The 27,486-nt window shown below is 45.8% G+C and overlaps 1 protein-coding gene across 2 annotated transcripts; it reads left to right on the plus strand.

Annotated features, from left to right (window-relative positions):
* Nucleotides 1-2,551: 2,551 nt before the first annotated feature.
* NEMP2 (nuclear envelope integral membrane protein 2) lies at nt 2,552-26,022 on the plus strand. Of its 2 annotated transcripts, none has more exons than XM_054972350.1 (9): nt 2,552-2,672; nt 5,199-5,314; nt 8,594-8,822; nt 8,918-8,990; nt 11,812-11,905; nt 15,022-15,136; nt 20,101-20,326; nt 21,099-21,275; nt 21,869-26,022. In XM_054972350.1, exons 1-9 carry the CDS (start codon nt 2,558-2,560, stop codon nt 22,095-22,097), a joined length of 1,374 nt encoding a protein of 457 aa, XP_054828325.1. In that variant the 5' UTR covers nt 2,552-2,557; the 3' UTR covers nt 22,098-26,022. The 2 variants fall into 2 exon arrangements, with proteins under 2 accessions (XP_054828325.1, XP_054828326.1); XM_054972351.1 differs by having other exon boundaries at nt 8,687-8,822.
* Nucleotides 26,023-27,486: the final 1,464 nt, after the last annotated feature.

The raw sequence follows: 27,486 nt of genomic DNA on the forward strand, positions 1-27,486 counted from the left end.
TCTTCGACGACATAGAATCATAGAGTTGGAAGGGGCCATACAGACCATGTAGTCCAACCCCTTGCCCAATGCAGGATGTGCTTAAAGCATCTCTGACAAGTATTCATCCAGCCTCTTCTTGAAAACTGCCAGCGAAGGGGAGCTCACCACCTCCCTAGGCAGCTGATTCCACTTTTGAACTACTCTGACCGTGAAAAAGTTTTTCCTAATATCCAGCCGGTACCTTTGTGCATGTAGTTTTAGCCCATTGCTTTGCGTCCTACCCTCTGCTGCCAACTGGAACAGCTCCCTGCCCTCCTCCAAATGACAGCCTTTCAAATATTTAAAGAGAGAAATCATGTCCCCCCTCAACCTCCTCTTCTCCAAACTAAACATTCCCAAGGCCCTCAGCCTTTCCTCGTAGGGCTCAGTCTCCAGACCCCTGATCATCCTCGTCGCTCTCCTCTGCACCCTCTCGATTTTGGCCACATCCTTTTTGAAGTGATGTGGACATTTTGCAATACAGCAAAGCAATTAAATATTAGATGTTTAATTTTAAAACAAGCATTTAAACCTGTTGATGGTTCCAGTGACCAACAGAAAGTTGAAGCTAAACAGATGCTTAGATTCTCTCTTGTGACATTCAAGGTACAACTCTGAACATGTAAGTAGCTAAAAGACAAATGTGGAAAGAGATCTCATGTCTCTGGTCATGCATAGGTGCTTTAGGGCCACTTTTCAATGAACTGAAGCACAAACTTGATTTCATTCTGAAATATGAAATTAGGGATTTATTCGACCGAAATCCAAATTTTTTCCAGATGGCCATGTTCATCTGTAGCAGCAAGATAAAACAGGATTCCATTGGCACCTTAAAGACAGACAAAATTTATTCCAGTATTAGCTTCTGGGAGTCAGAGGTACTGAGAGATGTACACTCCAGTTAAGGTTTCCCCTTCTTACTTGCCCTGGGTAATGCCGATCGCCACTTTGGGGTCAGGAAGCAATTTCCCCCAGGCCAGTTTGGCTAGGGATCCTGGCAGTGTTTTGCCATCTTCTGGGCATGGAGCAGAGGTCACTGGGAGAGTGGAGGGGAAGGTAGTTGTGAATTTCCTGCACTTTGTAGGGGGTTGGACTAGATGACCCTGGAGGCCCCTTCCAACCCTATGAGTCTATATTTTTATACAGGAGTTACGTTTTGAAATGATTTCAAGGTTGTTATCCGTCCTAAGCCCACTTGCAGGGAGGGCGGAATACAAATATGATATATATAAATAAATAAATAAATAAAAATAATAAATCCTACAGAGCAAGGCTGATGTCAGCACATATTGAGCTGGAGCAGCCGCCAGGGTCGGTGACTGCTGCTGACCTGAGCATCTCCTCTGACGCTGGCACTCGCCCTCTTCCCCGGCCTGCTTCGTCACCTCTGCTCCCAGCCGCATACGCTGCCGAGTGCTGCTAGAGAAGGGCACGTGGGTGGCATGGCCGTGGCACCCACCTCGCAGCGCCATCAGGGAAAGGGCACTCAGACAAAGTGGGCAGCGGTGGTGGCAGGTGATGGGAGAGCTTGTGACTGGGCAAAGGAAGGAAGGACGCAGAGGGCCAAGCTAGAAGTGACAAATGACACTTGAACAGACCCACGTGTATTCACTACGTGATCAAGTGGAGCGCAAGTGAACAGGGAGGAATACACCTGAGTCTGTTCACTTGCCCTTCAAGGGTCATTCCTCACTTGTGGCTTGGCCCACGGGCAGGTGGGTGGGAGGGCAAGAAGGGAAGTCTCGGGGGGGGGGGGAGGCAAGCACCCTGTTTCCACAACTTCCAAAACTTGGAACCAGCGACTTGGGAATCTACCGGAATCTTAACTCTTGTTCAGAATTGCATGTATATATTCTGTTCCTATTGTCTTTACGTACTGTTATATATTTTGCTTATGCGATTTTATGCATTGTTTAATATCTTTACGTGTTTTTTTTAAGTAACAGTTAAAACTTAAAAAAAAAAAGATTGCATAATTAAGGCAGCCAACTTCCAGTTGGGGCCTGGAGATCTCCCGGAATTACAACAGACCTCCAGACAACAGAGATCCATTCCTTCCCCGGGAGAAAACGGCTGCTTTGGCGGGTGGGCCGCATGGCCTTGTGCCCTGCCGAGGTCTTGCAGCTCGGATGCGCCGGGACGGCCGGGCCCTCCTCCCTCCCAGGCGGTTAAACTGGGTCCGTCTTGACGGGCTCCCGCGTCCTTTGAATCGGAGGCTCACCACCGGGATCGGGGCGAGCAAGGCGCGCCGGGTCTACTCAGAAGTAAGCCCACTTTATTCAACGGAACTCGCTGCCCGGCGAATGGAAAGCGCAACGCCGGCCGAAGGAGGGTTTGCCCGGGGCGCGCCCGCCCGCCCGCCGCCTCCTCCTGCTGGCGGCTCCGCCCGGGAGCCCAGCGCGGCCCCGGCTGTGGCTGTGGCCTCGCCCGCGGGAAGGCGGAGCCGCGCCGGCCGCCGCCTCTTCCTGGGCAGCCCGCGCGGGGCGCCCTGCCCGGCCTCCGGCTCGCCGGCCCTGGGAGCCCGCCGCGCTCCGCCATGCGCTCCCGGGCGCGCCGGCCGCATCCGGCGGGGCTGCTGCTGCGGCTGCTGCTGGGCTCGCTGGCCGGCCTGCGGGCGGGGGCCGGCGGCGGAGAGCTGGCGCTGGCGGCGGGTAAGGCCGGCGGGCGGGCGGGCAGGGGGCGGCGGGGGCGCCGGCCGCAGCCTTGGAGCCGGGCAGGGCAGGGCGGTCCTCCGGCGTCTCCAGGAGGGGCGCGTCAGGGCTGCCAACCTCCCGCTTTCCCGGAATGGCAGCGGATCTTCGGACCGCAGAGCTCAGCCCCCCGGGAGAAAATGGCCGGCTGTATGGCCTTGTCGAGCTGCAGCCCCTCCCCAAAGCCCACCCTCCCCAAGCTTCTCCCCTAAAATCCCCAATGCAGAGCTGGTTAACTCTCTGCAAGAGCCTGGGGGGGGGGGATCTTAATTTTATTTGGCTCCATTTGTGCCTTGCTTTTCTGATCTCCCCGCCTCTGTTTTATCCTCACAACAACCTTGTGAGGTAGGTTAGGCTGAGCGTATGTGGACCAGCCCAAAGTCGCCCAGCAAGCTTCCATGGCAGAGCTGGGATTTAAACCGGGGTGTCCCAGTCCAGCGCTCTGTTCACTATACTACGCCGGCGAATGCGATTTCATTTACTTAGTTATTATTTTTAACACTTATTTTGAGGATAGTTTTCGGTGGGTCTGCAGTAGGGCAGCAGGGTTTGAGTCCAGCAACACCTTAGAGACCAACAAGATTTTCAGAGTGCAAGCTTTCGAGCGTCAGAGCTGCCTTCTTCAAACACAATTATTTTGCTAACACAGTTTTATTCCAGCATACTTTTTAAATATCTGCTGTGGAGGTACATTGCAGTGCATTTGACAGAGTGCATTTGACAGAGTGAAAGTTTATGGATTAAAATGTGTTGTCTTTAAAGTGCCTCTGGGTTCCTGCTTTACCTGACCTTGGGGCTCCTTCCAGGAGATATCCACCCAGACTGTGCCGATCATCCAAGGCTGGGAGCATTCGAATGAGATCTTGGGGGCCCCGGCTTTTGCCGGACTTCTGCTGGCCCAGCATTCCTTGCAAATTTCAAATATCCCCCCTCCCATCTCTTAACTAGATTTATTTGATTTATTACATTTTTATATCACTTTCCTCCAAGGAGTTTACAGCAGTGTAAATTTCTGTCTCCGCCTCTTTTATCTTCACAGCAACCCTGTGAGGTAGGTTATTCTGAGAATGTGTGACTCGTCCAAGGTCACTCAGGGAGTTTCCAGAAGGGGATTTGAACCTGGCTCCCAGATCCTAGTCCAACATGCTAACCACTACACCAGACCAGCTCTCCAAACTCTGATTTAAAACACCTGTTGTTCTACGGAAGGCTGGGCATGAGGTATACTTGCCCTGCATACAACCTGGATGGCAGTTCAAAAGATCATGCAGAATATTAACAGTTATTGTAAAGTAACTTTTCCCCACAAGATTAACATGTTTTACAAGTTTGACATGGCTCCCCAAAGGCAGCCACGGGCTTCAGTTTGCAGAACTTGAGCGAAGCTGTTAATGACAGCACCTTTTGGAGGTCACTGAGTCTCCATAATTCAGAATAATAATAATAATAATAACAACAACAACATTAGATTTATCTACTGCCCTTCAGGATAACTTAACACCCACTCAGAGCGGTTTACAAAGTATGCTGCTATTATACCCACAACAATAATAACCCTGTGAGGTGGGTGGGGCTGAGAGAGCTTTGAGAGAGCTGTGACTGACCCAAGGTCTCCTAGCTGGCTCCAAGCGGAGAAGTGGGGAATCAAACCCGGCTCTCCAGATTAGAGTCCTGCCGCTCTTATCCACTACACCAGACTGGAAGAGATTTGCTGGCATGTTACACACACAAATTTTCAAACTAATCAACAAAAAGCCCCAGTGTCATGCTTCCAAGTTGTGTGGCTCTGTCAAGACTGGCAAGATTTTAATCCCACTTTAAGCCTTTGTTGTTCACAGCCCGCATCATAAATCCACAGAAGTTTATGCTGGTCTTATGCTAGTCTTGAAGAAGTCACAAAATTCCTGTTTCCTCTCACCGCGATGCTTACCTGGTAACCCCGGGGGAATTCTGACCATTCTCAGAGGCTCCCGTGGAAGCAGGTGATGTGGCAAGCTGACCCTTTGCCCTTCTGCTCTGTGCAGTAAAAGACACTGGCTCCCACCTTGTAGAAAGGACTGCCTGAGGAGGGCAGGAGAGCCCCAACTCTAGTGGCTTTCCGCAAACGATGCAAAACCGAATGATTCAGGAGGGTTTTTTACACAGATAAGAGGGCTGTGGTGGTGGAAAGTGCTTTCACGTTGCAGACATCTTATGTAACAGCATGGTCTAGTGGGAAGAGTGACAGACTAGGATCTGGGAGACTCAGGTTCGATTCTCCACTCTGCCGTGGAAGCACACAAAATGACCTTGGACCAGTCTCTCCCTCTCTCAGACTAACTTACCTCACAGGGTTGTTGTGAGGAAAAAATGGAGAGGAGTGCTGTAAGCTGCTTTGGGTCCCCGCTGGGTTTCATGGGTTAAATATGAATAATAAATAGTAAAATAAGTAAAACATAAAATAACATTTTCAAATCTTGTGTTGCTCTTATTTTTTTCTGTCGTTAGGTGGTCATTGCAGAAATGTGAAGGCAACGGATGCTGTCCGCACGTCGGAGTCGGCCTGTTATTGCTACATTCCAAACGGAGCGATACATTTAAAAAATATTTGGTCAAGTATTCAGGTAAGAAGGAGGGGGGGGGGCACATCAAGGCAAAATGAAGATAAAGAGACAATTGGCGCAAAAGGGACAGAATCTTTAATCATTGCACAAGTATTCCGGTACAATTGTGCTGTTGGGTCACACAAAGTGAACGTGATGGGTGCTTTTCTTAGCAAAGAATAAAATCATTAAGATTATTTTAGTCTTATTTTATTCCAAACGAGTAAAATAATCAAGGTAAAATAATTATTCTAAGCGGAGCTATACTCTTCTAAGCTTGTTGCTTCAGTGGACCTAGAAGACTGTATCTTGGGTTGGGGTTGTACTCTTTTAAGTCTGCGATTCCGCACGTGCTCGCTTGGGACTAAGTCTTTTTGAAGATTTCAGGAAAGAAGCCCACAGGAAAAAAGCCCACAGTCACAAATGCTCACAAGCAGGGGTCATTTTGTCAAAAAAGAGCTGGAAGAACTCATTAGCATAACTCATTAGCATATGCTACGCCCCTTGCCATCTCCGGAAGTGTTTTACTAGCATAACTGGTTTGCATATGCCGCACCCCCTGACATCACCTATCCTGGCTCTTTTGGACCCAATCCTGGCCATTCAGGGCGGAAATTGGGCCCAAAATGGCAAAAAGGGGCTGATAATGGCCGAAAGGGGGCCCCAAATGGTCAGGATCGGGCTGCTGCTGAGTGGGAGAGTGACCCACCACCCGTCAGAGGCCCGATCTGGGCCGTTTCAGCCCCAATCCAGGCTGAAACAGGCCCAAAATGGCCGAGAGTCAGGTGGGCGGGGCCACTTGTCATGTGACCTCTTTGCAGAACTGCCGGAACTGCGTTCCTGCGCGTTCCCCCTCGAAATGAGCCCTGCTCACAAGGAAAATGCTCACATGGAAAAATGCCCACACGGAAAAAAGCCCATGCAGAAAGAAACCCACATAGAAAAAAGCCCACATGGAAAGAAGCCCACATGAAAATAATATTTTTTATTAATTACACCTTTTCAAATTTAATTGCAGAGTGTTTGGAATATATGCTGTCGGGTGCAGCAACATTAAAATAAGTCAATTTCCTATCTCGATTTCTCTTAACAAATACATTATGGTGCACCCATTAACCACAACAAAAGACTACCTAACTAAAGACTACCTACCTAAGACTACCTAACCCTAATAATAAAAGCAACAATTATTTAACAACAGCAATAATAATAACTCAGATATATAGATCCAGAGGAGTTAACCGTGTTACTCCGTAGTAGCAAAAATAGAAAAGAGTCCAGTAGCACCTTTAAGACTAACCAACTTTACTATAGCATAAGCTTTCGAGAACCACAGCTCTCTTCTTCAGATGTGTGGAGGGTATGAAGAAACTGGCCAGAGATATATAGGTGGATTGCATCTACTCCCCCCGCCCCTCTCCATCAACTCAGATATAATTTTTTATTGCAAAAAATTACGCAAGGAGCCTATCTCCTTACGTAATAAAGTTTATCTTCCCCCTGCTCATATTGCTGCACAGAAGTGGCAACCATGTCACGTAGCGCCTCATATTTCCTCTTTTTCATCTCTAAGCGACCTGCCTGTGCATTAGCCAGTGTTCATTTGTGGCAAGCCAGGCCCCTCTGCAGTCCATCAAACAGAGCACACTGGGACGACTGCAGTAGAGTAGGGAATTAAGAGCATTGTGAAATCCCTCACAAGAGTTTGTAGTTTTTGGCGACCGTTCCAGGGCTGTATCTTGATGATTCCACATTCTTATAGGAAACTGAGGGTCTCTACTTGCTGCACCCTCAATATTTGTCGAAAAGAAGTACGTGAACACCTCATTGTAGTTGTCTCCATCTGGAAACGCGGCCACAAGCTCATCAAAAACAGTTCTCACATCATTGATTGGGGAAAAGGCTCATGCCGCAAGAGGTTTCAGTGTAATTTTTATGTTCATACTAGTTTCATATTCAGTCTTCAAGCCAATACTGTTGATTTCCTAATGAGACTCTGTCACAGGTGAAAATAACACCCTTTGACCTCTGCGTGTGGAAAGGCAGCCCTCACTGCATTCATACAAGGAGGGCTTTTTTTCAGCTGGAACGTGGTGGAACGGAGTTCCGTCACCTCTTGAAAATGGTCACATGGCTGGTGGCCCCGCCCCCTGATCTCCAGACAGAGGGGAGTCGAGATTGCCCCCTGCGCCGCTTGGCGGCACGGAGGGCAATCTCAACTCCCCTCTGTCTGGAGATCAGGGGGCGGGGCCACCGGCCATGTGACCATTTTCTCAGAGGGCAACCCACCGAGTTCCACCACCTCTTTTCCTAGAAAAAAAGCCCTGCATACAAGCCTTCTCAAAATCGACCAAAAGCTTTCGAGGTGCCAGCGTTCAACTAAAAGACGAGCCCCTCCTAACTGCGGAGATGGCTTTGACCCAGCAGGGTTCTTCTTACGCTAATCACGTTCCCCAAGCCCCTTGCCTGCTGCCTCCTCCTCCTCGTCTTTCCTGAATAGTAGAAGTAGTTAAGGCCTCGTAGATCTATGAAGCTAAGCAGGGCTGACTCTGGCAAGTATTTGGAAGGGAGAAATCAATAAACATAGCTGTAATGAATAAAAATGGTATTTGTAATTGTAATTAATAAAAAAATATTATTTCCATGTGGGTTTCTTTCCTTGTGGGCTTTTTTCCGTGTGGGCTTTTTTCTTGTGAGCATTTATGACCGTGGGGTTTTTTCCTGAGGGTTTTTTTTCCCCGTAGGCTTTTTTCTGGTCACCCTTTTTTAAATCAGTGGGTGAGAATCAGGGTTTAAATGTCTCTTAGGTGGGGTTAGAAAATTATCCGCAATACACTTTCATTGCTCTCGTGGTCTGTCTTCCAGTTTTGTAACGCTAGATCTACTCCATTGTTTAGTAGAGGCCCTTCCTGTCTGATTGAACATTTTTTAAAGTTCATAAGTTCAGTTTGAAAAAGGCAGTCTATAAATTAAATGAATGAAATCGGATGCAGAAGCTGTATCTGAAGAAGTGAGCTGTGACTCGCGAAAGTTCATACCCTATCACAAATTTTGTTGGTCTTATAGGTGCTACTTGACTCTTGCTCTTTTCTGCAGAAATGGATAAAAGCAGTCTCTTAATATCTTAACAGAGATTAAATAAATCTTCTGTCTCCCAAAGAAATAAAACATCCTGGTCAGATAAAGAAGCATATGGTCTTCACTTCCAGCCGTCTTATTTCTTCAGCTTGTGCACATCAAAGTAGCATTTCTGATCCCAAAGTCATGCAAACTGTGGTGTGGTTTTGGTTTTTTTTGCAGGTGAAAATCAATAGCACAGAGCTGTTCAGGGTGGTGTCTGTCCCCGAAGAAAGTAATTGCCAAAATGCAGCAAGTCTGTTTGCCTTTTTTAAGTGCATCATTCAAAACATACGGCAATCGGGAGTGTCTAATGAAAGCATCGTATCTGTGGACCAGTATGGAGAGCGAACGTGTTTCAGGGTCCAACTGGAGAATAAAATGCTTTACACCATGGATGTACAACAAACCAGTGAGTAGAAACGAAAGAGTGCTAGGGGTAGCGGAAAGATGCCCTGCAGAGCACCACACACGGACTTTAAGGGTCTGATATTTTATTTGTTCCAGTGCTGGATAAGAAACTTTTCTTCTTGTTCGTCGTTGGTGGCCTGCTGTTCCATTTTGCTCACAACCTAAGTAGGTAAGTAGTTTCCCTTCCTGGGATTGCGTTAAATTTGCCAATCTTGCATGCAGCAGGCGTTGCTTTGTCTCTGCATAACGATATCCACAGTGATCCGACAGAGTGAAATACATGCCTATTCTAGCAGAATGCACCCGTGTCTACTCTGTTATCCTTTGCTTTTTTGAAAAAAAAATCCGTTTATATATCCTTTTCAGGGTTTATTACAAATCAATAAATAAGCATCAATAAAGAATGTAAAGTTACATAAAAAGCCCTGCAACTGTGTTGGTCGTGTAACATAATTCTGTGGCAGAGGTGCCGTTTGAAGAAACTGGTATTGCACGTGTGAGTGACCCCACTTCATAAGACAAAAGCTACACATGAACCCCTTTTAAATTAAAAACACAAACAGACCTAAAATCTAATTAAGTGGCAGTTTGGAAGGGCACGAAGGGGTCTGGATTGTGTCCTTTCCCCACCAAAGAGTGGGGGAGTCCATGGGATGTTAGCTGTTTTTAAAGGGATCCACGGGCACAGAGCTGGCTATTCGATGCATGCTTTATTGGCTCAGAGCTGATCTTGGAATGTGGTGGCTCCAAAATGCCTTATTTCTTTCTGGAAAAGCTGCTGAGCAAAGCAGCAAGAGAAGAATCAGTGTGTGTCTAGATTCAAATGCTCTTTTTACCTAGTCTGTTTTTATCTTGTCCTTTTCCCAGGGAGCTCAGATCAGCATCGCTGGTTCTCCCTTCCCTTATTTTAGTCTTACAACGACCCTTTGAGGTAATTTAGGCTAAGGAAGAGGGACTGGACTGAAATCACCCACTGAGCTTCCAGGGTGAGTGAGGATTTGGACCTCATTTTATCCAGTCCACTATGTTTATGTCGATTCTTTACAAATATACAAATATGTATTTAGATGCAGACCGCAGAGAAAGATTCTGGTCTTTCTCAGTAAATTGTAGGAAAAGATGATAGCTTCTCGGAAGAAAATTGTCTTGGACTTATTTTGTCCTGGGGATAGCGTGATCGGATGGTATTTTTTTTTCTATCGCTAAAACATCCCAGATTTTAGAGAAATTGGTGTTTACGGGGAGGGGCTCTGCTTGGCTTATTCTGTGTCCTTGCTATTTTGATCAGTGGCTAAAAAAAATCAAATAATTTATTGTGGTCATTTGACTAGCATAACATAAAAACAGATGATGTCACTTGTTTGATAAAATCTGCCACCAACAGGTTAAAAACTGAAGAGAAATATTTATAAGGATGAATTAAAAACAAGTAGATGTAACAAAATAGCAAGAAAACATTTTAAAATGTGCCCACTGACTTGTATCCCCCATGAGCAGTGGCTTGATATAAATTAACCACTGGTCCATTTTGTATCTTGGATATTTGCCGAGTTTTACAAACAGCTGCACAAAAGTTTGTGGTTACTGTTGTTATGTGCTCTTTTTCGCCCATAAGCAGCATTTCCACGTAAGCTTGGCTTGAGTGGCTGGGAAGACTTTTGATTAGGGGGGATACGTATTTATGTAAAATAAATTCTTAATGTAAATTGGGGGAATGCTGTCAAGGCATAGTTGACTTAGGGTGACCCCTGCTGGAGTTTTTAAGGCAAGAGACTAACAGAGGTAGTTTGCCATTGCCTGCCTCTGCAACCTTGATCTCCTTTGGAGGTCTCCATCCAATTACTGACCAAGGCTGACCCTGCTTGGCTTCCAAGATCGGGCTTCCCCGGACTGTCCAGGTTAGGGTACAGCTACTACAGCTACAGCTACTACATTTAAAAGCAGGTGCACATTTTCTAATCTATGGTTGTATGGCCCTGCCAAAGAGTCTTGTTTACTGCACTGAAGTTCCTTTAAATCCTGGCTCTTGCTGGAAGGGAGAGTATAGAAATCACAGTCCAGCACAAAGTGAGGCTCGATTTCATTAAGAGGTGATACGATAACCACTTGTGCGGTGAATCTATTTGAGAGTTAGCGGAGCGGTTCAACCAATCAGTGCTTTTTTAGGAGGAGTTTGTTGGGCTTTCTAAGCCACACCTGAGAATCTGAACTGCAGCTTGAGAGTTAATCACTTCTGCAAATGCATTGTGGTTATTTGGAATCTGATTCATGTTGCGTTGTCTTTGGGGCAGCGAAACTGCATACATAGTGAGAAGGGAACAAGACTGCAACAAGCACATGTCCGAGGAGGGAGGGAGAAAGGGATGGAAGGAGAGGGGAAAAGTGGGAACAAAATTAGGACTGAGAGGTGAGAGAAAAAGAAAGATACGTGCAAGCGGGGGTCATTTCGTAGAAAAAGAGCTGGAGGAACTCATTAGCATAACTCATTAGCATAACTCATTAGTATATGCCACACCCCCTGACATCACCTATCCTGGCTGTTTTGGACCCAATCCTGGCCATTCAGGGCCGAAATTGGGCCCAAAATGGCAAAAAGGGGCTGAAAATGGCTGAAAAGGGGCCCAAAATGGTCAGGATCAGGCCGCTGCTGAACGGGAGAGTGATCCACCACCCGTCAAGAGGCCCGATCTGGGCTGTTTTGGCCCCAGTCCAGGCTGAAACAGGCCCAAAATGGCCGAGAGTCAGGTGGGCAGGGCCACCTGTCATGTGACCTCTTTGGAGAACTGCCGGAACTGCGTTCCTGCGCGTTCCCCCTCGAAATGACCCCTGCATGCAAGTCATAATGGGCAGAGGCTAATTGTGCACAGCCACACCTTTGGCTGTAGGTCTCAGATATTTCAGCAGAGTGGTCTTTTTGCATTTTGGGGTACTTGACACTGATAGTGTTTCTATAAAAGACTTAACAGCATTGCTCTTTTCTTTCCAAACAGAAGCGTTGTGTTTTATTATTCTGCTGGAGTAACCTTTGGCGTTCTTGCAACTTTGGTCTTCCTCCTTTTGATGCTTAAAAGGTTTATTCCCAAGGTAGGCACTCCATGGCTAATTTTCAAATAAAGCACTTAGTCTTCCAATATTAATTGAGCTTTTATTCATGTTGAACTCCAGAAGAAAATGTTTCTAACCCCTTTAAACATGTCCCAGTTGAATTTATAGCATTGCAGCAGAAGTTTCCTAGATTGTATCAGCCGTTTATCCAAGATAAGGTTTTTCTGGGGTAATAATTTCCTCCATCATTCTACAGACTTATTTGTTTACATGCTGAGTGCATGAATCCAAGGAAGTAGCAAGTTGCAAGTGGGGAAAAAAGCGTCCCCGAATAATTTCAAGTGGGTAGCCATGTTGGTCTGTAGTAGAAGAGCAAGATTTAGGTCAATGAAAGGAGCTTTGACTCTCAAAAGCTCACACTCTGGAAATCTAGTTGATCTTGGAGGTGCTACGCGTGCCCAATCTTTCTGTCCTTGATAATTTGGGGCTCTTGACAAGGCCTTTTAAATCCTGGTCATTGTTTTGTGAAGAAATGGGTGGAGATACAAATTCCGCGTAAGGACATGCTGTCAAAGAGTAACAGCTCTGGAAGAAATCAAAACTGAGCTGGACCACAGCAATGCTCTTTTCAAAAGAAACATCTTGTTTGCCACAAATTGTTATCCATAGCTGTTTGGCAACCACAGATCCAGGACTTGAGGTGACCCACATTAAGAAGGTGGCGGATTTGACTAAACACGCAGGGATTCCTTACCTGGGGTACTCATGGAATCAGGGCAGTACCTCTGAATCACTAATATAATTGCCTCTCTGTAAACAAGATGTCCTTGTTACACATTATTAAGGATTGTTCTCCTCATCAGACTGGTTTCTGGACCAGATGCGCATGGTCATTAGGTCAGAGAGTATAAATCTGAACTATTTTTTTGTAGAGTAAAAGAATATTTATTTTTATTTTATTTATTTCATTTACCTTTCTCTCCAGTCCTGTGTGGCAAGGTAGGCTGAGAATGTATAAGTGGCTCAAGGCCACCTAGCGAGCTTCCACGGCGGAGTAGGGATTCGAACCAGGGTTTCCCAGATCATAGATTTTCAGTCTAACCACCACACTACACTTGGCTGTTTACAGTTTTACAATACGTCATCACGTTCTAAAGATCGTACTCCTTTTGCATTAAATCAGGGGTGTCAATTGTGACCTCCTGGACTGAACGTGATCCCAAAGTCAGTGTTCTCTGATCTAATGACCATGCGCATCTGGTCCAGAAACCACAGTTTGATGAGAACAATCCTTAATAATGTGTAAATAATACGTTATGCCACAGTTTGGAAGGATACTAGTGCAGGTAAATAGCAGTGAGAAGGCTACTGATGTGTGGAAGAAACGATGGGCCTCAAAGAGATTTGAAGCCAAGTTCCGGCCTTTCTTATTTTATGGCCTACAGACTGCCTCCTCCAGTACTATCCAGCCTGCCAGTTAAAATTTGCCTCACAAGCTCTGCTCTTTCAGCCCCCCCTTCAGAGGTGAAGCAGGTGGCAACCAGAGACTGGGCTTTTCCGGTAGTGGCACCTTGCTTGTGGGCCTTCCCCTTGAGGCTTTCGCCTGGGGCCTACATTGTATTCTTTAGTGGCCAGGCCAAAACATTTCTGTTCACTCAGGCTTTTAATTAAAGGGTTGATCTTTTAATGCTATTTTAGTCTAGAAATTCTTATTTTAAGTTTTCAGTGGTCTGTTTGTATGGTCTGTGGGCTAGGTTTTTAATGCTGGATTTTAATTAATATCTTTTAATGTTTTGATTCTATTATTTTGCAAGCTACCTCGGGCAGATTCCTGGAGAGGCAGCATAAACATTTTATAAATAAATAAATAAGATGTTGGCAAAATTAAGAGTGGAAACTTTGTCAGTAAGTGAGCAGCAGGACTCTAATCTGGAGAGCCAGGTTTGATTCCCCACTCCTCTGCTTGAAGACAGCTGGGTGACCTTGGGTCAGTCACAGCTCTTTCAGAGCTCTCTCAGCCCCACCCACCTCAAAGGGTGATTGTAAACTGCTCTGAGTAGGCATTAAGTTGTCCTGAAGGGCGGTATACAAATCAAATATTATTATTATGATTTAGCCAGTAGAATTATCATCATCATCATAATCATCTTTATTTATTCTTCCTTTCTCACTAAGATCCAAGGCAGATTATAAAGTGCAAGTGAAATACAATATATTCAACTTCTAGGACAGTCACTGAGCAAATTACAGTAATAAGCCACAGAAGATATTCAGTGAAGAGTAGGGTATGATAGCAGAAAATTTGAAAACAAACATAAAGTTGAGCATAAGGATGAAATATTTCTGAAACAACTCATAACTAATTCACATGGTATGTTTAATAATGTGAAAACTTCCTAGTAGGTGCACATCGGCATCAGCAGACAGTACCCAACAGTGCAGCATATAGTCTCTGTCCCTACCAAAGCATCTCTCTGAAGTATTTCTTATGACACAGCTATATAATCTGGGAAGAAAGCCCTCTTGAATTCCCTTGCGAGATCTTCTGCATCTTGTTTTCTGGTGTTGTGATCTGCTTTGACTGCCAAACCTCTTAATAACTTCCAGGGCTTTTTTTCTGGGAAAAGAGGTGGTGGAACTCAGTGGGTTGCCCTCAGAGAAAATGGTCATATGGCTGGTGGCCCCGCCCCCTGATCTCCAGACAGAGGGGAGCTTAGATTGCCCTCGGCACGGCGGGCAATCTAAACTCCCCTCTGTCTGGAGATCAGGGGGCGGGGCCACCGGCCATGTGACCATTTTCAAGAGGTTCCGGAACTCCATTCCCCCGCGTTCCCCCTGAAAAAAAGCCCTGGTAACTTCATGGATTATAGTTGGGAGATTAATCCAGGTGAAATGGGCATCACATTCCAGCAGCTTTGGGGGAAATTCCAAGAATTGAGTATCTTGATTGAAATTTCTCCCGTTTTCCAATTTCCAAGTATGAGGTGTTCATTCAACTGGCTGTCAGACTGTGAATTCTTCACACAGGAGTCTGTCAGTTTGTTGTTTGGGGAGATACCATATCTAGTATAGGGTGGCCGCAACTTGCGTGTTTATTTGCGTATATATAAAACTTATTGCTGAGTCTCTCACCTCCTTCTCCTTTTCCCATCTAGCTCAGCACCTTCTGGATTCTAATGAGTGGATGCTGGTTCTGTACTCTCTATTTATTTTATAATTTGAAAGAGGATTTGAAACGACTCTGGTATGATTATACACGCTACTTACTAGGTAAGGGAATGAGCAGAGATATAACAGACATCTATTCTGTCAAAATATCATATATTACTGATATATACCTAATATATATATCAGGTATATGCATATACCTGATATATACACGAGAAGCCCCGTGGCGCAGAGTGGTAAGCTGCAGTACTGCAGCCCAAGCTCTGCTCATGACCTGAGTTCGATTCTGGCAGAAGCCAAGTTCAGGTAGCCGGTTCAAGGTTCACTCAGCCTTCCATCCTTCCGAGGTCGGTAAAATGAGTACCCAGTTTCCTAGGGATAAAGTGTAGATGACTAGGGAAGGCAATGGTGAACCACCCCGTAAAATGTCTGCAAAGAAAATGTCGTGATGCAGTGCCCCCCCCCCCCAGGTCAGTAATGACTCGGTGCTACCTTTATCTTTTACCTATAGGCACGACGAAAGGATAATATGTCTGATTGAGCCTGACATGTTCCGCAGACAGATTGTTCCACCAGGGCCGTTTCCACACGGCTTACCTTTGCTTGGAACAACCCGGAACATCGCACAAAAAACGCGGAAGATCGCGTTTTCTCACGCGAGATTTGCATGACGTCGTGCAAATCTCGCGTGAGAAAACGCGATCTTCCACGTTTTTTGCGCGATGTTCCGGGTCGTTCCGAGCAAAGGTAAGCCGTATGGAAACAGCCCAGGTCACCCCAAAAGGCCCTGGCTCTTGTCTCTTTCCTCAGTGACTTTGCCACAAGGATTCTCCTCCCGCTTCATTTTCAAGTATAAATCTTCAGGCAGATCAGCAGTTCCTCCATGACGATTATCGAGCAATAGATGATGGAGAGACCTCTCCGTGAGATGCAGGCAGAGTAAATAAGACTGGCCTGGGTAGACCAAGGCCGTGATGCAGTAGAAGGCAGCTTCATAAGAAAATTACAATAGGGGCCGTGGCTGAGGAGTAGAACATCTGCTTGGCATGTGGAAGGTCCCAGGTTCGATCCCTGGCATCTCTCATTAAATGGATCAGGTGGGAGGTGACAGGAAAGATCTTCGCCTGAGACCCTGGAGAGCAGCTGCCAGCCGGAACAGACAATACTGAACTTGAGAGATACCAAGGGCCTGACTCAGGATAAAGCAGCTTCATTTAATGGTAGTTCAGTAGGAAAGATCCCAGATTCAATCCAGCTAACAGGATCTCTGGCAGTAGATGAGATGAAAGACGGAGGCCCTGGAGAGCCGCAACCAATCAGAAGAGAGAAGGCTGACCTTGATAGACCAAGAGTTTGACCAGGAGACATAGAAAAAGTCATCATTTCCACTTGATACTATATTGATTATATTTATTAATTATTGCATTGTCTGGAGTTCCTGTGTAATAACGATGCTTGACCACTGAAGAAGGCCACATGGCCGAAACACGTTTGGTCAGGGTCCCGTAAGGTTCTTGTTTGAGTTTTTTGTATGTTTTTCATCTGAATTGAGGCTACATTTGGCTCTATAATAGTTTGTTTAATATTCTGTAATAAATATATGGATTTTTATATATTGATATATATTTATGTTCTGTGTTTAGTCATTTTAATACTTGGCCCTTTGGACTGGGGTTTCTTTAACCTTCCGGAGTCCTTCCTTAGCCAACCAAATGATGCATGTTCCGGGGGGTGGTATAATGGTCAGAGTTTTGGACCAGGTTCTGGAAGACATGGGTTCAAAGTCTGCGCTGTGAAGCATGCTGGGAGACCTTGGGCCAGTTATCCTCTTGCAGCCTAACCTATCTCAACAGGTGGTTGTGAGGATGAAAGAGAGGTGGAGAGAACAGTGTTGTAATGAACTTCAGGTTCCCGTTGGGAAGAAAAGTGGGGTATAAATAAAAGTGGGGTATAAATAAATACTCTTAACCCTGGGCAGCTGTACTGCGTGGGTAGAGGCCCAGTTGAAAAGAGATGCTGTGCAAGTTCAAAGCCCCCGTGCGTTTGCCTTCCTGGTATAATGTTTGAATCAAGCCTGATAGAAATGCTTTGGGAGCTACCAAGATTGTTATCGTAGAGAATTCTGAATTAAGCGGCTGCAAAGGAAGGGCCCTCTCCCCCTATGGGCTTGTGGGTTTCTCTCTCTCATTATCTTGCCACGTGTTTTCTGGCTGGATGGGTAACATCGCCCCCATCGTGTTGTGATGACTAAAGCTCTGTGTTTGGGAGGGTTCACATGCGAGTCATTGTCACTCAGTGTGGCCGTCATTAATATTTGAAGTCAGTGGGCTTAGGAAGGTGTTACGCCACGCAGGCCTGCACTGTGAGTAGATGTGCAAGTGGGAGTTTATTTTAAGACTGCAGGCCTCTACGCTCTCACTTTGAAATAAACTTGATTGAACGAAGTGGGCCTTACTCCCAAGTAAAATGTGCACAGGCAGGGCTTTTTTTCTGGGAAAAGAGGCGGTGGAACTCAAGACCGCACAATGATGGATTCGGTTTCGTTTTCTCAGCCATGTCGGACGCTCCTCTCGCTGGCTCGAGAGGAAGCGGCTGAGCACCCTGTCTGGGCGGCTGATCTGCGAAGATTAGCCCCCAAAACTCCCAGTGAGGGAGGCTGGATCCGGGACGCTGCGGGAAGAGCCCCCCGGAATCAATGCGGGGGGTTAATTGCCCGTTTGTCCCTACGGAGGCCGGCGGACGTGCGCGGCGCCTCGAGTGCTGCCGGGCCATGAGAAACGGCAAAGAGCAGAACTAGGCGAGAGCCTACAAGCAAGCGAATTCCTTCTGTTATTACAAGCGCACGTGAAGGAGAGGTGAGATCTGAAGCTAAGAAGGCTCACTCTTCCCCTTTGCTGAGTTCCAAAATTTGGTTGGCGCCCCCCCCCCCCCCAAATGGCAACAAAAAAACAAAGTCCTGCCCTTGGCAAGTCAGTTTCGGCTGCCTTAAAGGGAGAATCGCTGGAGGAAATAATACGGAGGGCGGTTGGTGAAGCTATAAAACCCTTTGTTGACAAGCTGAATGAAACAGATCAAAGGGTGGGCTTAATTGAGAGCGAAGTGAAAACCATCAAGGAAGCAGCGGGGGGGGCAGAGAACTCTGCTCGGGAAAGTGCGTCACTCGTGAAGGCTACGAATAAAGAGCTTAAACTGGTGGAGAATCAGTTGATCGGGCTACAAGTGGAACGAACACAGACAATTTTGCGCCTCCAGATTGTGAAAGAGGAGGAAAACGAGGATTTATGGGGTCTTGTCTCAGAACTATTGGCGACACCCGCGAGGGCAACTAAAGAAGAAGTAAAAAGCGCCATTTTGGAAGCCCGTCGGGCTACCTCAAAATATGCAATGAAGCGTCAGTTGCCGCGCGAGATCATCATCAATTTTTCATCTAAGAGGATCCGGGACACTATCCTATACAATTCATACAATGCGGATTTGGACTTCTTGGGCAACAAAGTTAAGATATTGAAAGACGTCCCATTTCTAGTTCGGAAAAGACGTTTTAAGTATAAAAAGTTCGCAGCTCTTCTGAGAGAACGGGGAATAAAGTACAAATGGTTATTCCCGGAAGGAATCTGGTTCAGCCATAAAGATCAAGCCTTTAAGATATTATCAGAAGATCAACTAAGGGATTTTGAGGACAGGAACCCAGAATTCCAGTGCACCAAGCAAGACGAAAAGGAGAAGTCTGAGGGGGAGGGGGAGGAAACGAGCACTGCGGCTGCAGTTGCTCAGAGAGAACTGCGTCCGGGACCCAGGAGGGGAAGAAAAATTTAACTTGAAATTAAATTGTAATTTGCATTTAGTAAGGTCAACCACTCCATCAATATAATATAAAGCTTTAACTTTTGAATAATGGCAGTATGAAGGGAAAACAGAAATGTAGTGTTTAGTGTTTGTAGGGCACCTTCCCCTTTTTTCCACCCCTCCCTCCCTTTTTTTTTCCTCTCTTTTTTCCCATCCCTTGTGTTATTGTAGTCTTTTGTAGTCACTGTTTTGTAGGGTATGTATGTATAAAAAAAAAAAAAGACCGCACAATGATGTCACTTTGGGTCAGCTGGAACAAGGGGGAAGTTTTCTAAAGTTTGAATTGCCCTCAGTGAAAATGTTCACATGGCCGGTGGCCCCGCCCCCTGATCACCAGACAGAGTGGAGTTTAGATTGCCCTCCGCACCGCTCGGCAGCACGGAGGGCAATCTCAACTCCCCTCTATCTGGAGATCAGGGGGCGGGGCCACCGGCCATATGACCATTTTTAAGAGGTGCCAGAACTCCGTTCCACCGCGTTCCCACTGAAAAAAAAGCCCTGTGCATAGGATTTGTGAGTTTAGATGCAAAGATTTTCCTTGCAGAGTGTTGTCTACAAGGTTTTGAATCCGTGTTTGTGCCTGTGGTTTCCTTTTGTTACATGCTTCCATGTCTGTTCACAAATGCTGCCATAGAGAAAAACGAATACGCGAACCTGTCTTCGGAATCTCCCATTCCATAATCCATGTTTAAAATAAGCCAGCTTTGCTGACTCAGTTAAGTGACCACTTTGTATTAGTCCACCTGTCCTAGGCATGGATGTTCTCTGGCCTATTGGAAGGGAAAGAAAACCCCAAACAATCTTCCGGTTTACAAAAAAAGAAGTGTACATTGCCTGGGTGTGGATATTAGGACTCTGGACACATGTCGGAGAATGGGGGCGGGGGCTACGTTGGTAGAATGGACCACATCACTTCCGAGGATCACATTTTGGAATGTCAAGTCCTTTCCAGTAGAAATCCAGCACAGGAAAGAAGGTTACCCCTTGCCGTGCTGGTTTTCCATCTGCATGGAGGTTCTTTATGCAAGTGAGCAATCAGAGTTGGAAGCCCTCGTCTACGGCCTGAAGCCCCATCCTGCCCCCCCCTTCTCTGCAAGTGGAAGTCAAGGCTCCCTTGCCACCAGTCACCAGCAGAGTGGCTGTTTTGTAACCAGAAATAAGCCAATGCAGTGGAGCTCCTCTCTCTTCCCATTCACGTTTTGTTTGTTTGTCTTTTGCAGGTTATGTCTTGATAGTTGGATCAGTCAGTTTTGCTGTTTGCTACCAGCACGGACCACTTGCCAGGGAGCAAAGTATGAACCTCTTGATGTGGATGCTGCAATTGGCAGGCTTAATTTTAATTTATTTTGGCATCGCCATCCCTGAGGTTGCATATGCGGCGATCGCTACCATACTGTGCTCAAAAATCCTGCATTACCCTCTTCGAGTATTCTGCAGCGTTGGCAGGTTAGTCTCTTTTGGACTGGTATTGTAAAGATTTTCTTCGTTTCAAAATGAGTCAAACAATATTGCTTATTACTACACATCACAGGAGGTGTTAGGCTGCCGCTGAAAATGGCGACCTGTGTTTTCTACTCCGCTGTAACACACAGCACATCAGCTATGTCGCCAACATTGCACACGCATCCAGCCCTCCTGCCTTTCTAATCTTCCAGCTTTATTAAATCAAGAGCTACTACCAACAGGGCTTGCTGCATAATTTACTACAGCTAGCTTGATACTAGTTTTCTCCCACCTTCATCACAGGTTAGCGGATCTCAGATTCTCAGCTAGTCGGTGCTGTGCAAAACCATCTTCTGTTCTAAACTCGTGCAGCTGGTTTTACCTGAGCTAGATCTGGAGAGGGGGTTGTGGATCTAAAAAAGATGCAAAATGGACACAGCAGTTAAAAGTATGCACTATAGGCACTGAAACTTTATAATCCGTAAGAACACTGCAGCAGCCTTGAAACTATATGGACAATGGCAGTTGAAATTTCAGGAACTAGATAGAAAAAAGAATTTGCAAATGAAGGAAAAGTATGTGCATTGGCTTCGCCTCCATAATTTTGATAGTTCATAATATTTCAGCATCTCTTGGTGCAGTTTACTTTAGCACCCTGTGCTCCAGACACGATTTTCTGATTGCTGGTTTCACATTGCATCAGTACACGTATCCTTTTGCATTTCAAATCCATGATACAATGTCAAATTTCAATCTTGTTTTGCTTCTCTTTTAGAAAAGCCCATCGGTTCTTCAGAGCAGAAAAGCCAGAGGTTCGTTACCTGACTGAAGATGAATATCGAGAACAGGGTGAATCAGAAACCGTCAGAGCTTTGGAAGAGCTGCGAGGCTTCTGCAGGAGCCCGAGTTTCCCCTCATGGATAGCTGTAGTCAAGCTGCAGGCCCCTCAGAAGTAGGAACCGTTTCTTGGCACTCTTTGACATCTCAGAATTGGTTTTACACTCACTAGACGATTAGTAAGGTAGGGGCTTTCCATGCCTCCTTTGGAAAGCAGTTCCACAGAAAATGAGCAGCAACTGAGTGCGGAACCACAAGTGACAAAAGGCACAGGTTGGACACTTGTCAGCTTCCCTCAAGTTTTGGCGGGAAATGTAGGCAGCTGGGCGGAATGTTGGACAAGTGACAGTTGAAAAGTCCATTGGACAGCAGTCGGAGAGCCAAGCTGCAAGACCAGGACGCCTACATTTCCCATCAAAACTTGAGGGAAGCTGACAAGTGTCCAACCTGTGCCTTTTGTCACTTGTAGCTTGGCCATGAGAAAGCCCAAATCCTGGCAGTGGCTGATTGGATCCTGGCAAGAGAAGGTTTCGTGCTGCCAGTGAAAAGATTTGGAAGTAGGCATCACAAAGTGATGAACAAAGTGTTAATTAAATTAAAGTGCCCAGAGAGCATGTCTCTTAACAGGTTAACATGTTAAGATTTGTTAAGATCTTAGATTTGTTCCTGAATGACAGTTCTCTCGGCTCACATTCTCTTTCCCTTCAGGTTTGCAAACTTTGTTCTTGGACTTCCTCATGTGTCACCTGAAGAAACGAATGCCCATGAAGAACAGTACGGCATTGGAGGGGCTCTCCTGGAAGAGCAGCTTTTTACCTCAGAGACTGAGTTAGAACCGGACCGACAAACGGGTCCCTTTCAGAGGGACGAGGAGGAGGAGGAGGAAGAAATACGACCCCAAAACAGTTTGCTCATTCGAAGCAGAGAATTTCTTTGAGCTACTCTGTCAAGAGAAGATAGACAAAATGCATAGGACAGAGCTGAGAAATTCTGCTCGCTGTGCTGTAGAGGGAAACCAAGATCTCAGAAAGACTTCTTACCGAACTGTAGGCCCTCACAGCTAAGATGGCCAGAGGAATTTGAGGGAACATCTGCGACCCTCAAAGTTGTCCTTCAACCAGCTGTTCTACAAAGTGAAGGAGTTTTTAAACCTCTGAATAGGAGATGCGGGGGAAATTTGCCTCCAGCCAGCCATCTCCGCTTACAAACTTTGCCAGGATGTTCAGGTTGAGCCACATCTCTCTAGTGAAGAAAACCAACAGAGCCATTTGTATGAACGGTTTAAAACTTAATTCTTCCACAGCAGATTAGAGTGTAAATCGAGACCTGGTCTCGACAAGCAAAGGAATGAGGTGGAAGAGCACTGAAGAGGTCAGTTGGTTTGCCCTGCTTCAGACTGAAAGGGAGGGATTACATTCATCAAAGATCTCCCCGGCCTTATTAATTCTCTGTAAGTGGAAAATTAGCACAATGTGTCAAGGACTAAGCGAGAACTTTCCTCGCTGAAGTGGTCATTTTTTATTTGTAGGGATACACAGAGAAGAATTAAAAATGCGACTCTCTTCACCTGCACTGTGAATAGGGATGCCATCATCCCAGTCAGATGGGGGATCCCCGGTAGCATTGCAGGCATGATGATGTCATTTCCAGGAAACAGCAACAACATTCAATTTATATACCGCCTTTCAGGACAACTTAACACCCACTCAGAGCAATTTACAAAGTATGTCATTATTATCCCCACAACAAAACACCCTGTGAGGTGGGTGGGGCTGAGAGAGCTCCAGAGAGCTGTGACTAGCCCAAGGTCACCCCGCTGGCTTCAATTGGAGGAGTGGGGAATCAAAACCGGCTCTCCAGATTAGAGTCCTGCGCTCTTAACCACTACGCCAAACTGGCTGTCAGAAGTGACGTTATTAGCTCTACGAATTGCCAGAAATGCTGTGCTTTTCTCATAGAGTTTCTGGCAATTCCTAGAGCTACCCGTCATCACTTCTGGGTTTTCCCTGAAAGTGACACTGTGATGCCCATGATGCCCCCCCCCATGTCCCCACCTCCAACCCTCCCACCAGTTGTCAGGCTCAGCTTGGCAACCCTATGCACAAAGTGGGCTCATTTTCCCACTCAAAATTCTGCCACTTAATTCTGATGCATGTGTAGACCAGGCCTCATAACTGCTGCCTTTGCTATAACAGAGCTGCTGTGGAGACAAATTTTCAAGAGGTATCGCTCGGTGTGTTTGCTATGATCATCTTCCTACCTGAAACCAGCCTGATTCCTTTCAGAAGAGTCCAGCTAGTTGTCATTTACATCATCTGTGGGAATCTGCCAACTTCTGCCCCATGGTCACTGTAATCTCCCCATTGTCAACTTGGACATCATTTGCTTGCTTCCCATGCCTTTTGAATACCGGAGGTCTATCTTGTTTCTTCAAAACGGGCATATTGTACCACAAGAATGTGTGATGGAAAGAGCTAAAATTAGGCCTTAGAAATCCAATATTCTCACTCTTTTTAGACCTAGCGTATTTTCATACTTTGCTACAAGCTCATGCCTTGTTTTTATTCTTTGTTTACCCAAATTCTTATCAGAGAAGGGTATCTGAGTTAACGGCACAAAGAGAGAACTGTAATATGGAGACTTCACCCTTTGGAAACCTCATTTCCACCCCTTGTTTCTACGATGCATTGGAAGACTGCCTTCTTCCCTATTAAGCTGTTGTAGCAATATTAAGTTTTGAAGGTGGGGAAAGCAGGTGGAAAGAAGTGGTAAGAACTTTTGTATAGCACACTTTTTTTTTGTTAAGAAAGCAGTGTGCTAGTCCTCAGGTCTAAAAAATAAGCTTGAAACAGGGCGAGTTAATGCCTAGTGAGTCGTAAAGTGTTGTAGGACCTCTGCGGGGCGAAGCTAAGGCTTAGATGCCCAACTGTTGCTCCTTGCTCTGGTACTGGTAGAGTATTGACAAATCTGTATGGGTTTTATAGATTGTACCAATTTTGATCTGTATATATGTATACCTATAGAGCCCCAAGGCGCAGAGTGGTAAGCTGCAGTACTGCAGCCCAAGCTCTGCTCATGACCTGAGTTCGATCCCAGTGGAAGCCAGGTTCAGGTAGCCGGCTCAAGGTTGACTCAGCCTTCCATCCTTCCGAGGTCGGTAAAATGAGTACCCAGTTTCCTGGGGGTAAAGTGTAGATGATTGGGGAAGGCAATGGCAAACCACCCCATAAAAAAAAGTCTGCCAAGAAAACGTCATGATGTGACGTCCCCCTATGGGTCAGTAATGACTCGGTGCTTGCACAGGGGACTACCTTTACCTATATGTGTACCTATCTTACACCAAACCTAGTCCAGCAGTGATGGAAACTGCACACCCTTTGACCGGATCCCTTCCCCGCCACAAACAAGAAGGGGAACTTCTTTTCATTATCATAAACAGGCTTTCAAATAATGGAGAGTTTCTTCAGGTACTGTATTCCATGTTAAGTGTGATGAAGGCAGTTTACATTTGAGGAGGGCCATGGCTCAGTGGTAAAGCATCTGCTTGGCATGCATAAGGTTCCAAGTTCGATACCCAACGTCTCCAGTTAAAAAAATCAAGTGGCAGGTGTCTAGCTGAAAGGATCATGTAATACCTGCTATGAAAGACCTTCACCTGCCACCTTGGAAAGCTTCTGCCAGCATGAGTGATGGAGCAAGGATTTGATTCAGTAAAAGGCAGCTTTGCGTGTGTGCATTTTTCAGTCTCCTGACATAGCTAACTTGAAAAGGACATAGTGGGGGAGAGAGAGAAATTGCCAGTTGTACCTCAAGATACACAACTGCTCCGGGGCTTGGCCAGGACGGAAGCTTAGTAGTGGAAAGTGTACCATTGGGTGCAGCTCCCGGGTGCTGGGTACATTTAAAGGGGAACAAAATGCCAGTTGTTTTATCATATCGCTCCAATCCCATGAATGCTCAGGGTATAAATACGATCCATTCACAATTACAAGTTCAGCATGGAAATAACACTCAGTAAACTTTCACACTTCTGAACGAGTGACCTAAGTGTGCAGGCCTCTTGCCTGAGATTCTATAGGCTGTTGGCATGAACCTTGGATACTTCAGCCTGCCTCTAAGGTCATTTCCAGACAGATTATTTGCCCTGGGTTCATTAGGCATTTGTTTCTGCTGAGATGGAGAAACGTGTCTCCTTCCTCACAGAACTGAGGGAATGGCCCATTGGAAGAGGTCCATTTTACAAAGCAATACAGTCTTCATTGAAGTTCTGGCCTATTCCTGCACAGTACAGTTAACATTTCATCTCTGAAAGATCCCATGTTTGAGAAATGTTCAGTATTGGCAAATAGTTAACATGTGATCAGGTATGGAGGCCATGTTCCACATGCCTTTTGCTGAGTTACAAGGCCCCCTGTGTTGCTGTTTGTCCCATATAAAGAGCAGACAGGCATAGCTGAATCGTGAAAATTTATATTGGAGGAGGAGTCCAAGATACTGTAACTGATGCTGTTAGGTCCTATAATATAGTATTGCTTGGGTCTATATGGGGACAGAGTTGGCATCTGGGTTTGTTGCAGGATGTAGGCCCTGCGATGTTGGTTAGAATGGGCTGTCGATAACAAAAGCTCCCTTGCCCAAGGTTTGTGACAAATTGTCAGCCCAGGTTCCACATAACAGAGGTATATGTTATGGAAGACATTTACAGATTCAGAAGCCCAAGGTTGCCACCCTCCATAAACGCCATCTACCCCTCACCCAACATCAAGTTGTGCTTTATCACAGATTCTGAATATTTTCTTATCAGGTAAAGCCAGACAATGTGAAGCACACGTTTTTAAAATAAAGTTTTTATGTATTAATCACTTCCTGAAATCCTGGTTTTAATTGCGTCCTGAAATCAGTATCAAAACTATAGGAGTGTTAGACGCAGGATAGCGGTTCTTGGAGAGTAGATGGTCAATAGGAGAATTTACTTGAACCTGTCCCAACCTAGGATTGGCTTTCTCCAGAGTGAGACAGATGGCCAAGCTACAAGTGATGAATGACACTTGAACAGCAAGTGAACAGACTTGTGTGTATTCCTCCCTGTTGACTTGCATTCCACTTGCGCTCCACTTGATCACAGTGGGCCAAACTACAAGTGATGAATGACACAGGTTGGACACTTGTCAGCTTCCCTCAAGTTTTGATGGGAAATGTAGGCATCCTGGTCCTGCAGCTTGGCTCTCCGACTGCTGTCCAATGGACTTTTCAACTGTCACTTGTCCAACATTCCGCCAAGCTGCCTACATTTCCCATCAAAACTTGAGGGAAGCTGACATCCAACCTGTGTCATTCGTCATTTGTAGTTTGGCCCTAGTGATCAAGTGGAGCACAAGTGGAACACAAGTGAACAGGGAGGAATACATGTGAGTCTGTTCACTTGCCGTTCAAGTGTCATTTGTCACTTGTGTAGCTTGGCTCAGAGAAGAGTTGGTTTAGAGACCCAGGTTGGAATGATGATGGTCCCAAGGCTGACAGTAAACCTGACCATCTAACTTTGTCAGGGACTAAAATGGCCTGAAATTGTGGGAGGAAAAGGCAAGGAGAACCTTGTGCTTTAAAGAAAGTGCCTCCCAATAAGTGATCGTAGCGAGCATTCTGGAACGAACACATAACCAGTTTTCAAGCGAATGTGCATGTAGCCATCTGTTAAGCCAACAATGGGTCGCATCCTTACTAGTCATGAAAAACATCTTACTGAACCACAATCCTGGTAGTGTGGTACAAGTTTTCGATTTTCCCCAGCAACACGTTAAACAGCCCAGTCATGTGCCCGCTGTGGTATGTTGCCACATGGTATCTTCCGTGCCTTTATCACCCCAACCGCTGATTTTCAGCAAGAGCGCTCTACAAAAGCGCATGAAAATCCATCCCTTCCATTTTCATGCTACATCCCTGCTTGTTTTAATACACCAGATACTCTCCAGCATGTCATTTCATAAGCCAAAAGATCAAACAAGTGCCAGCACGCGGCTACGTGAACAGTGAACCTTTTTATTTATTTTTTAATCGCTACATTTTAAACAAATTTCACAAATATGAAAACCCGTGTACAGTTCCACTGCCCACATGGAATGAAGGGACAGATTCAAAGACAATCCAGGAGTGTAAACATAACATGTATGCGCTACAGCCGCTCACAAGACAGGCGCTGCTGCCCTCAGTTTCTACCAGATGAACTCTCCGACAAGTTAGCTTTTTGTTTTTAAATACCCTCCACCACCTGCTTAGTTCTTTACTTTCTAGACTATCCTGCCCACCCCCTGCCCCCAGATACAAACATA

Source organism: Eublepharis macularius, chromosome 2 (assembly GCF_028583425.1).
Source record: "Eublepharis macularius isolate TG4126 chromosome 2, MPM_Emac_v1.0, whole genome shotgun sequence".
Lineage (NCBI taxonomy): Eukaryota > Metazoa > Chordata > Lepidosauria > Squamata > Eublepharidae > Eublepharis > Eublepharis macularius.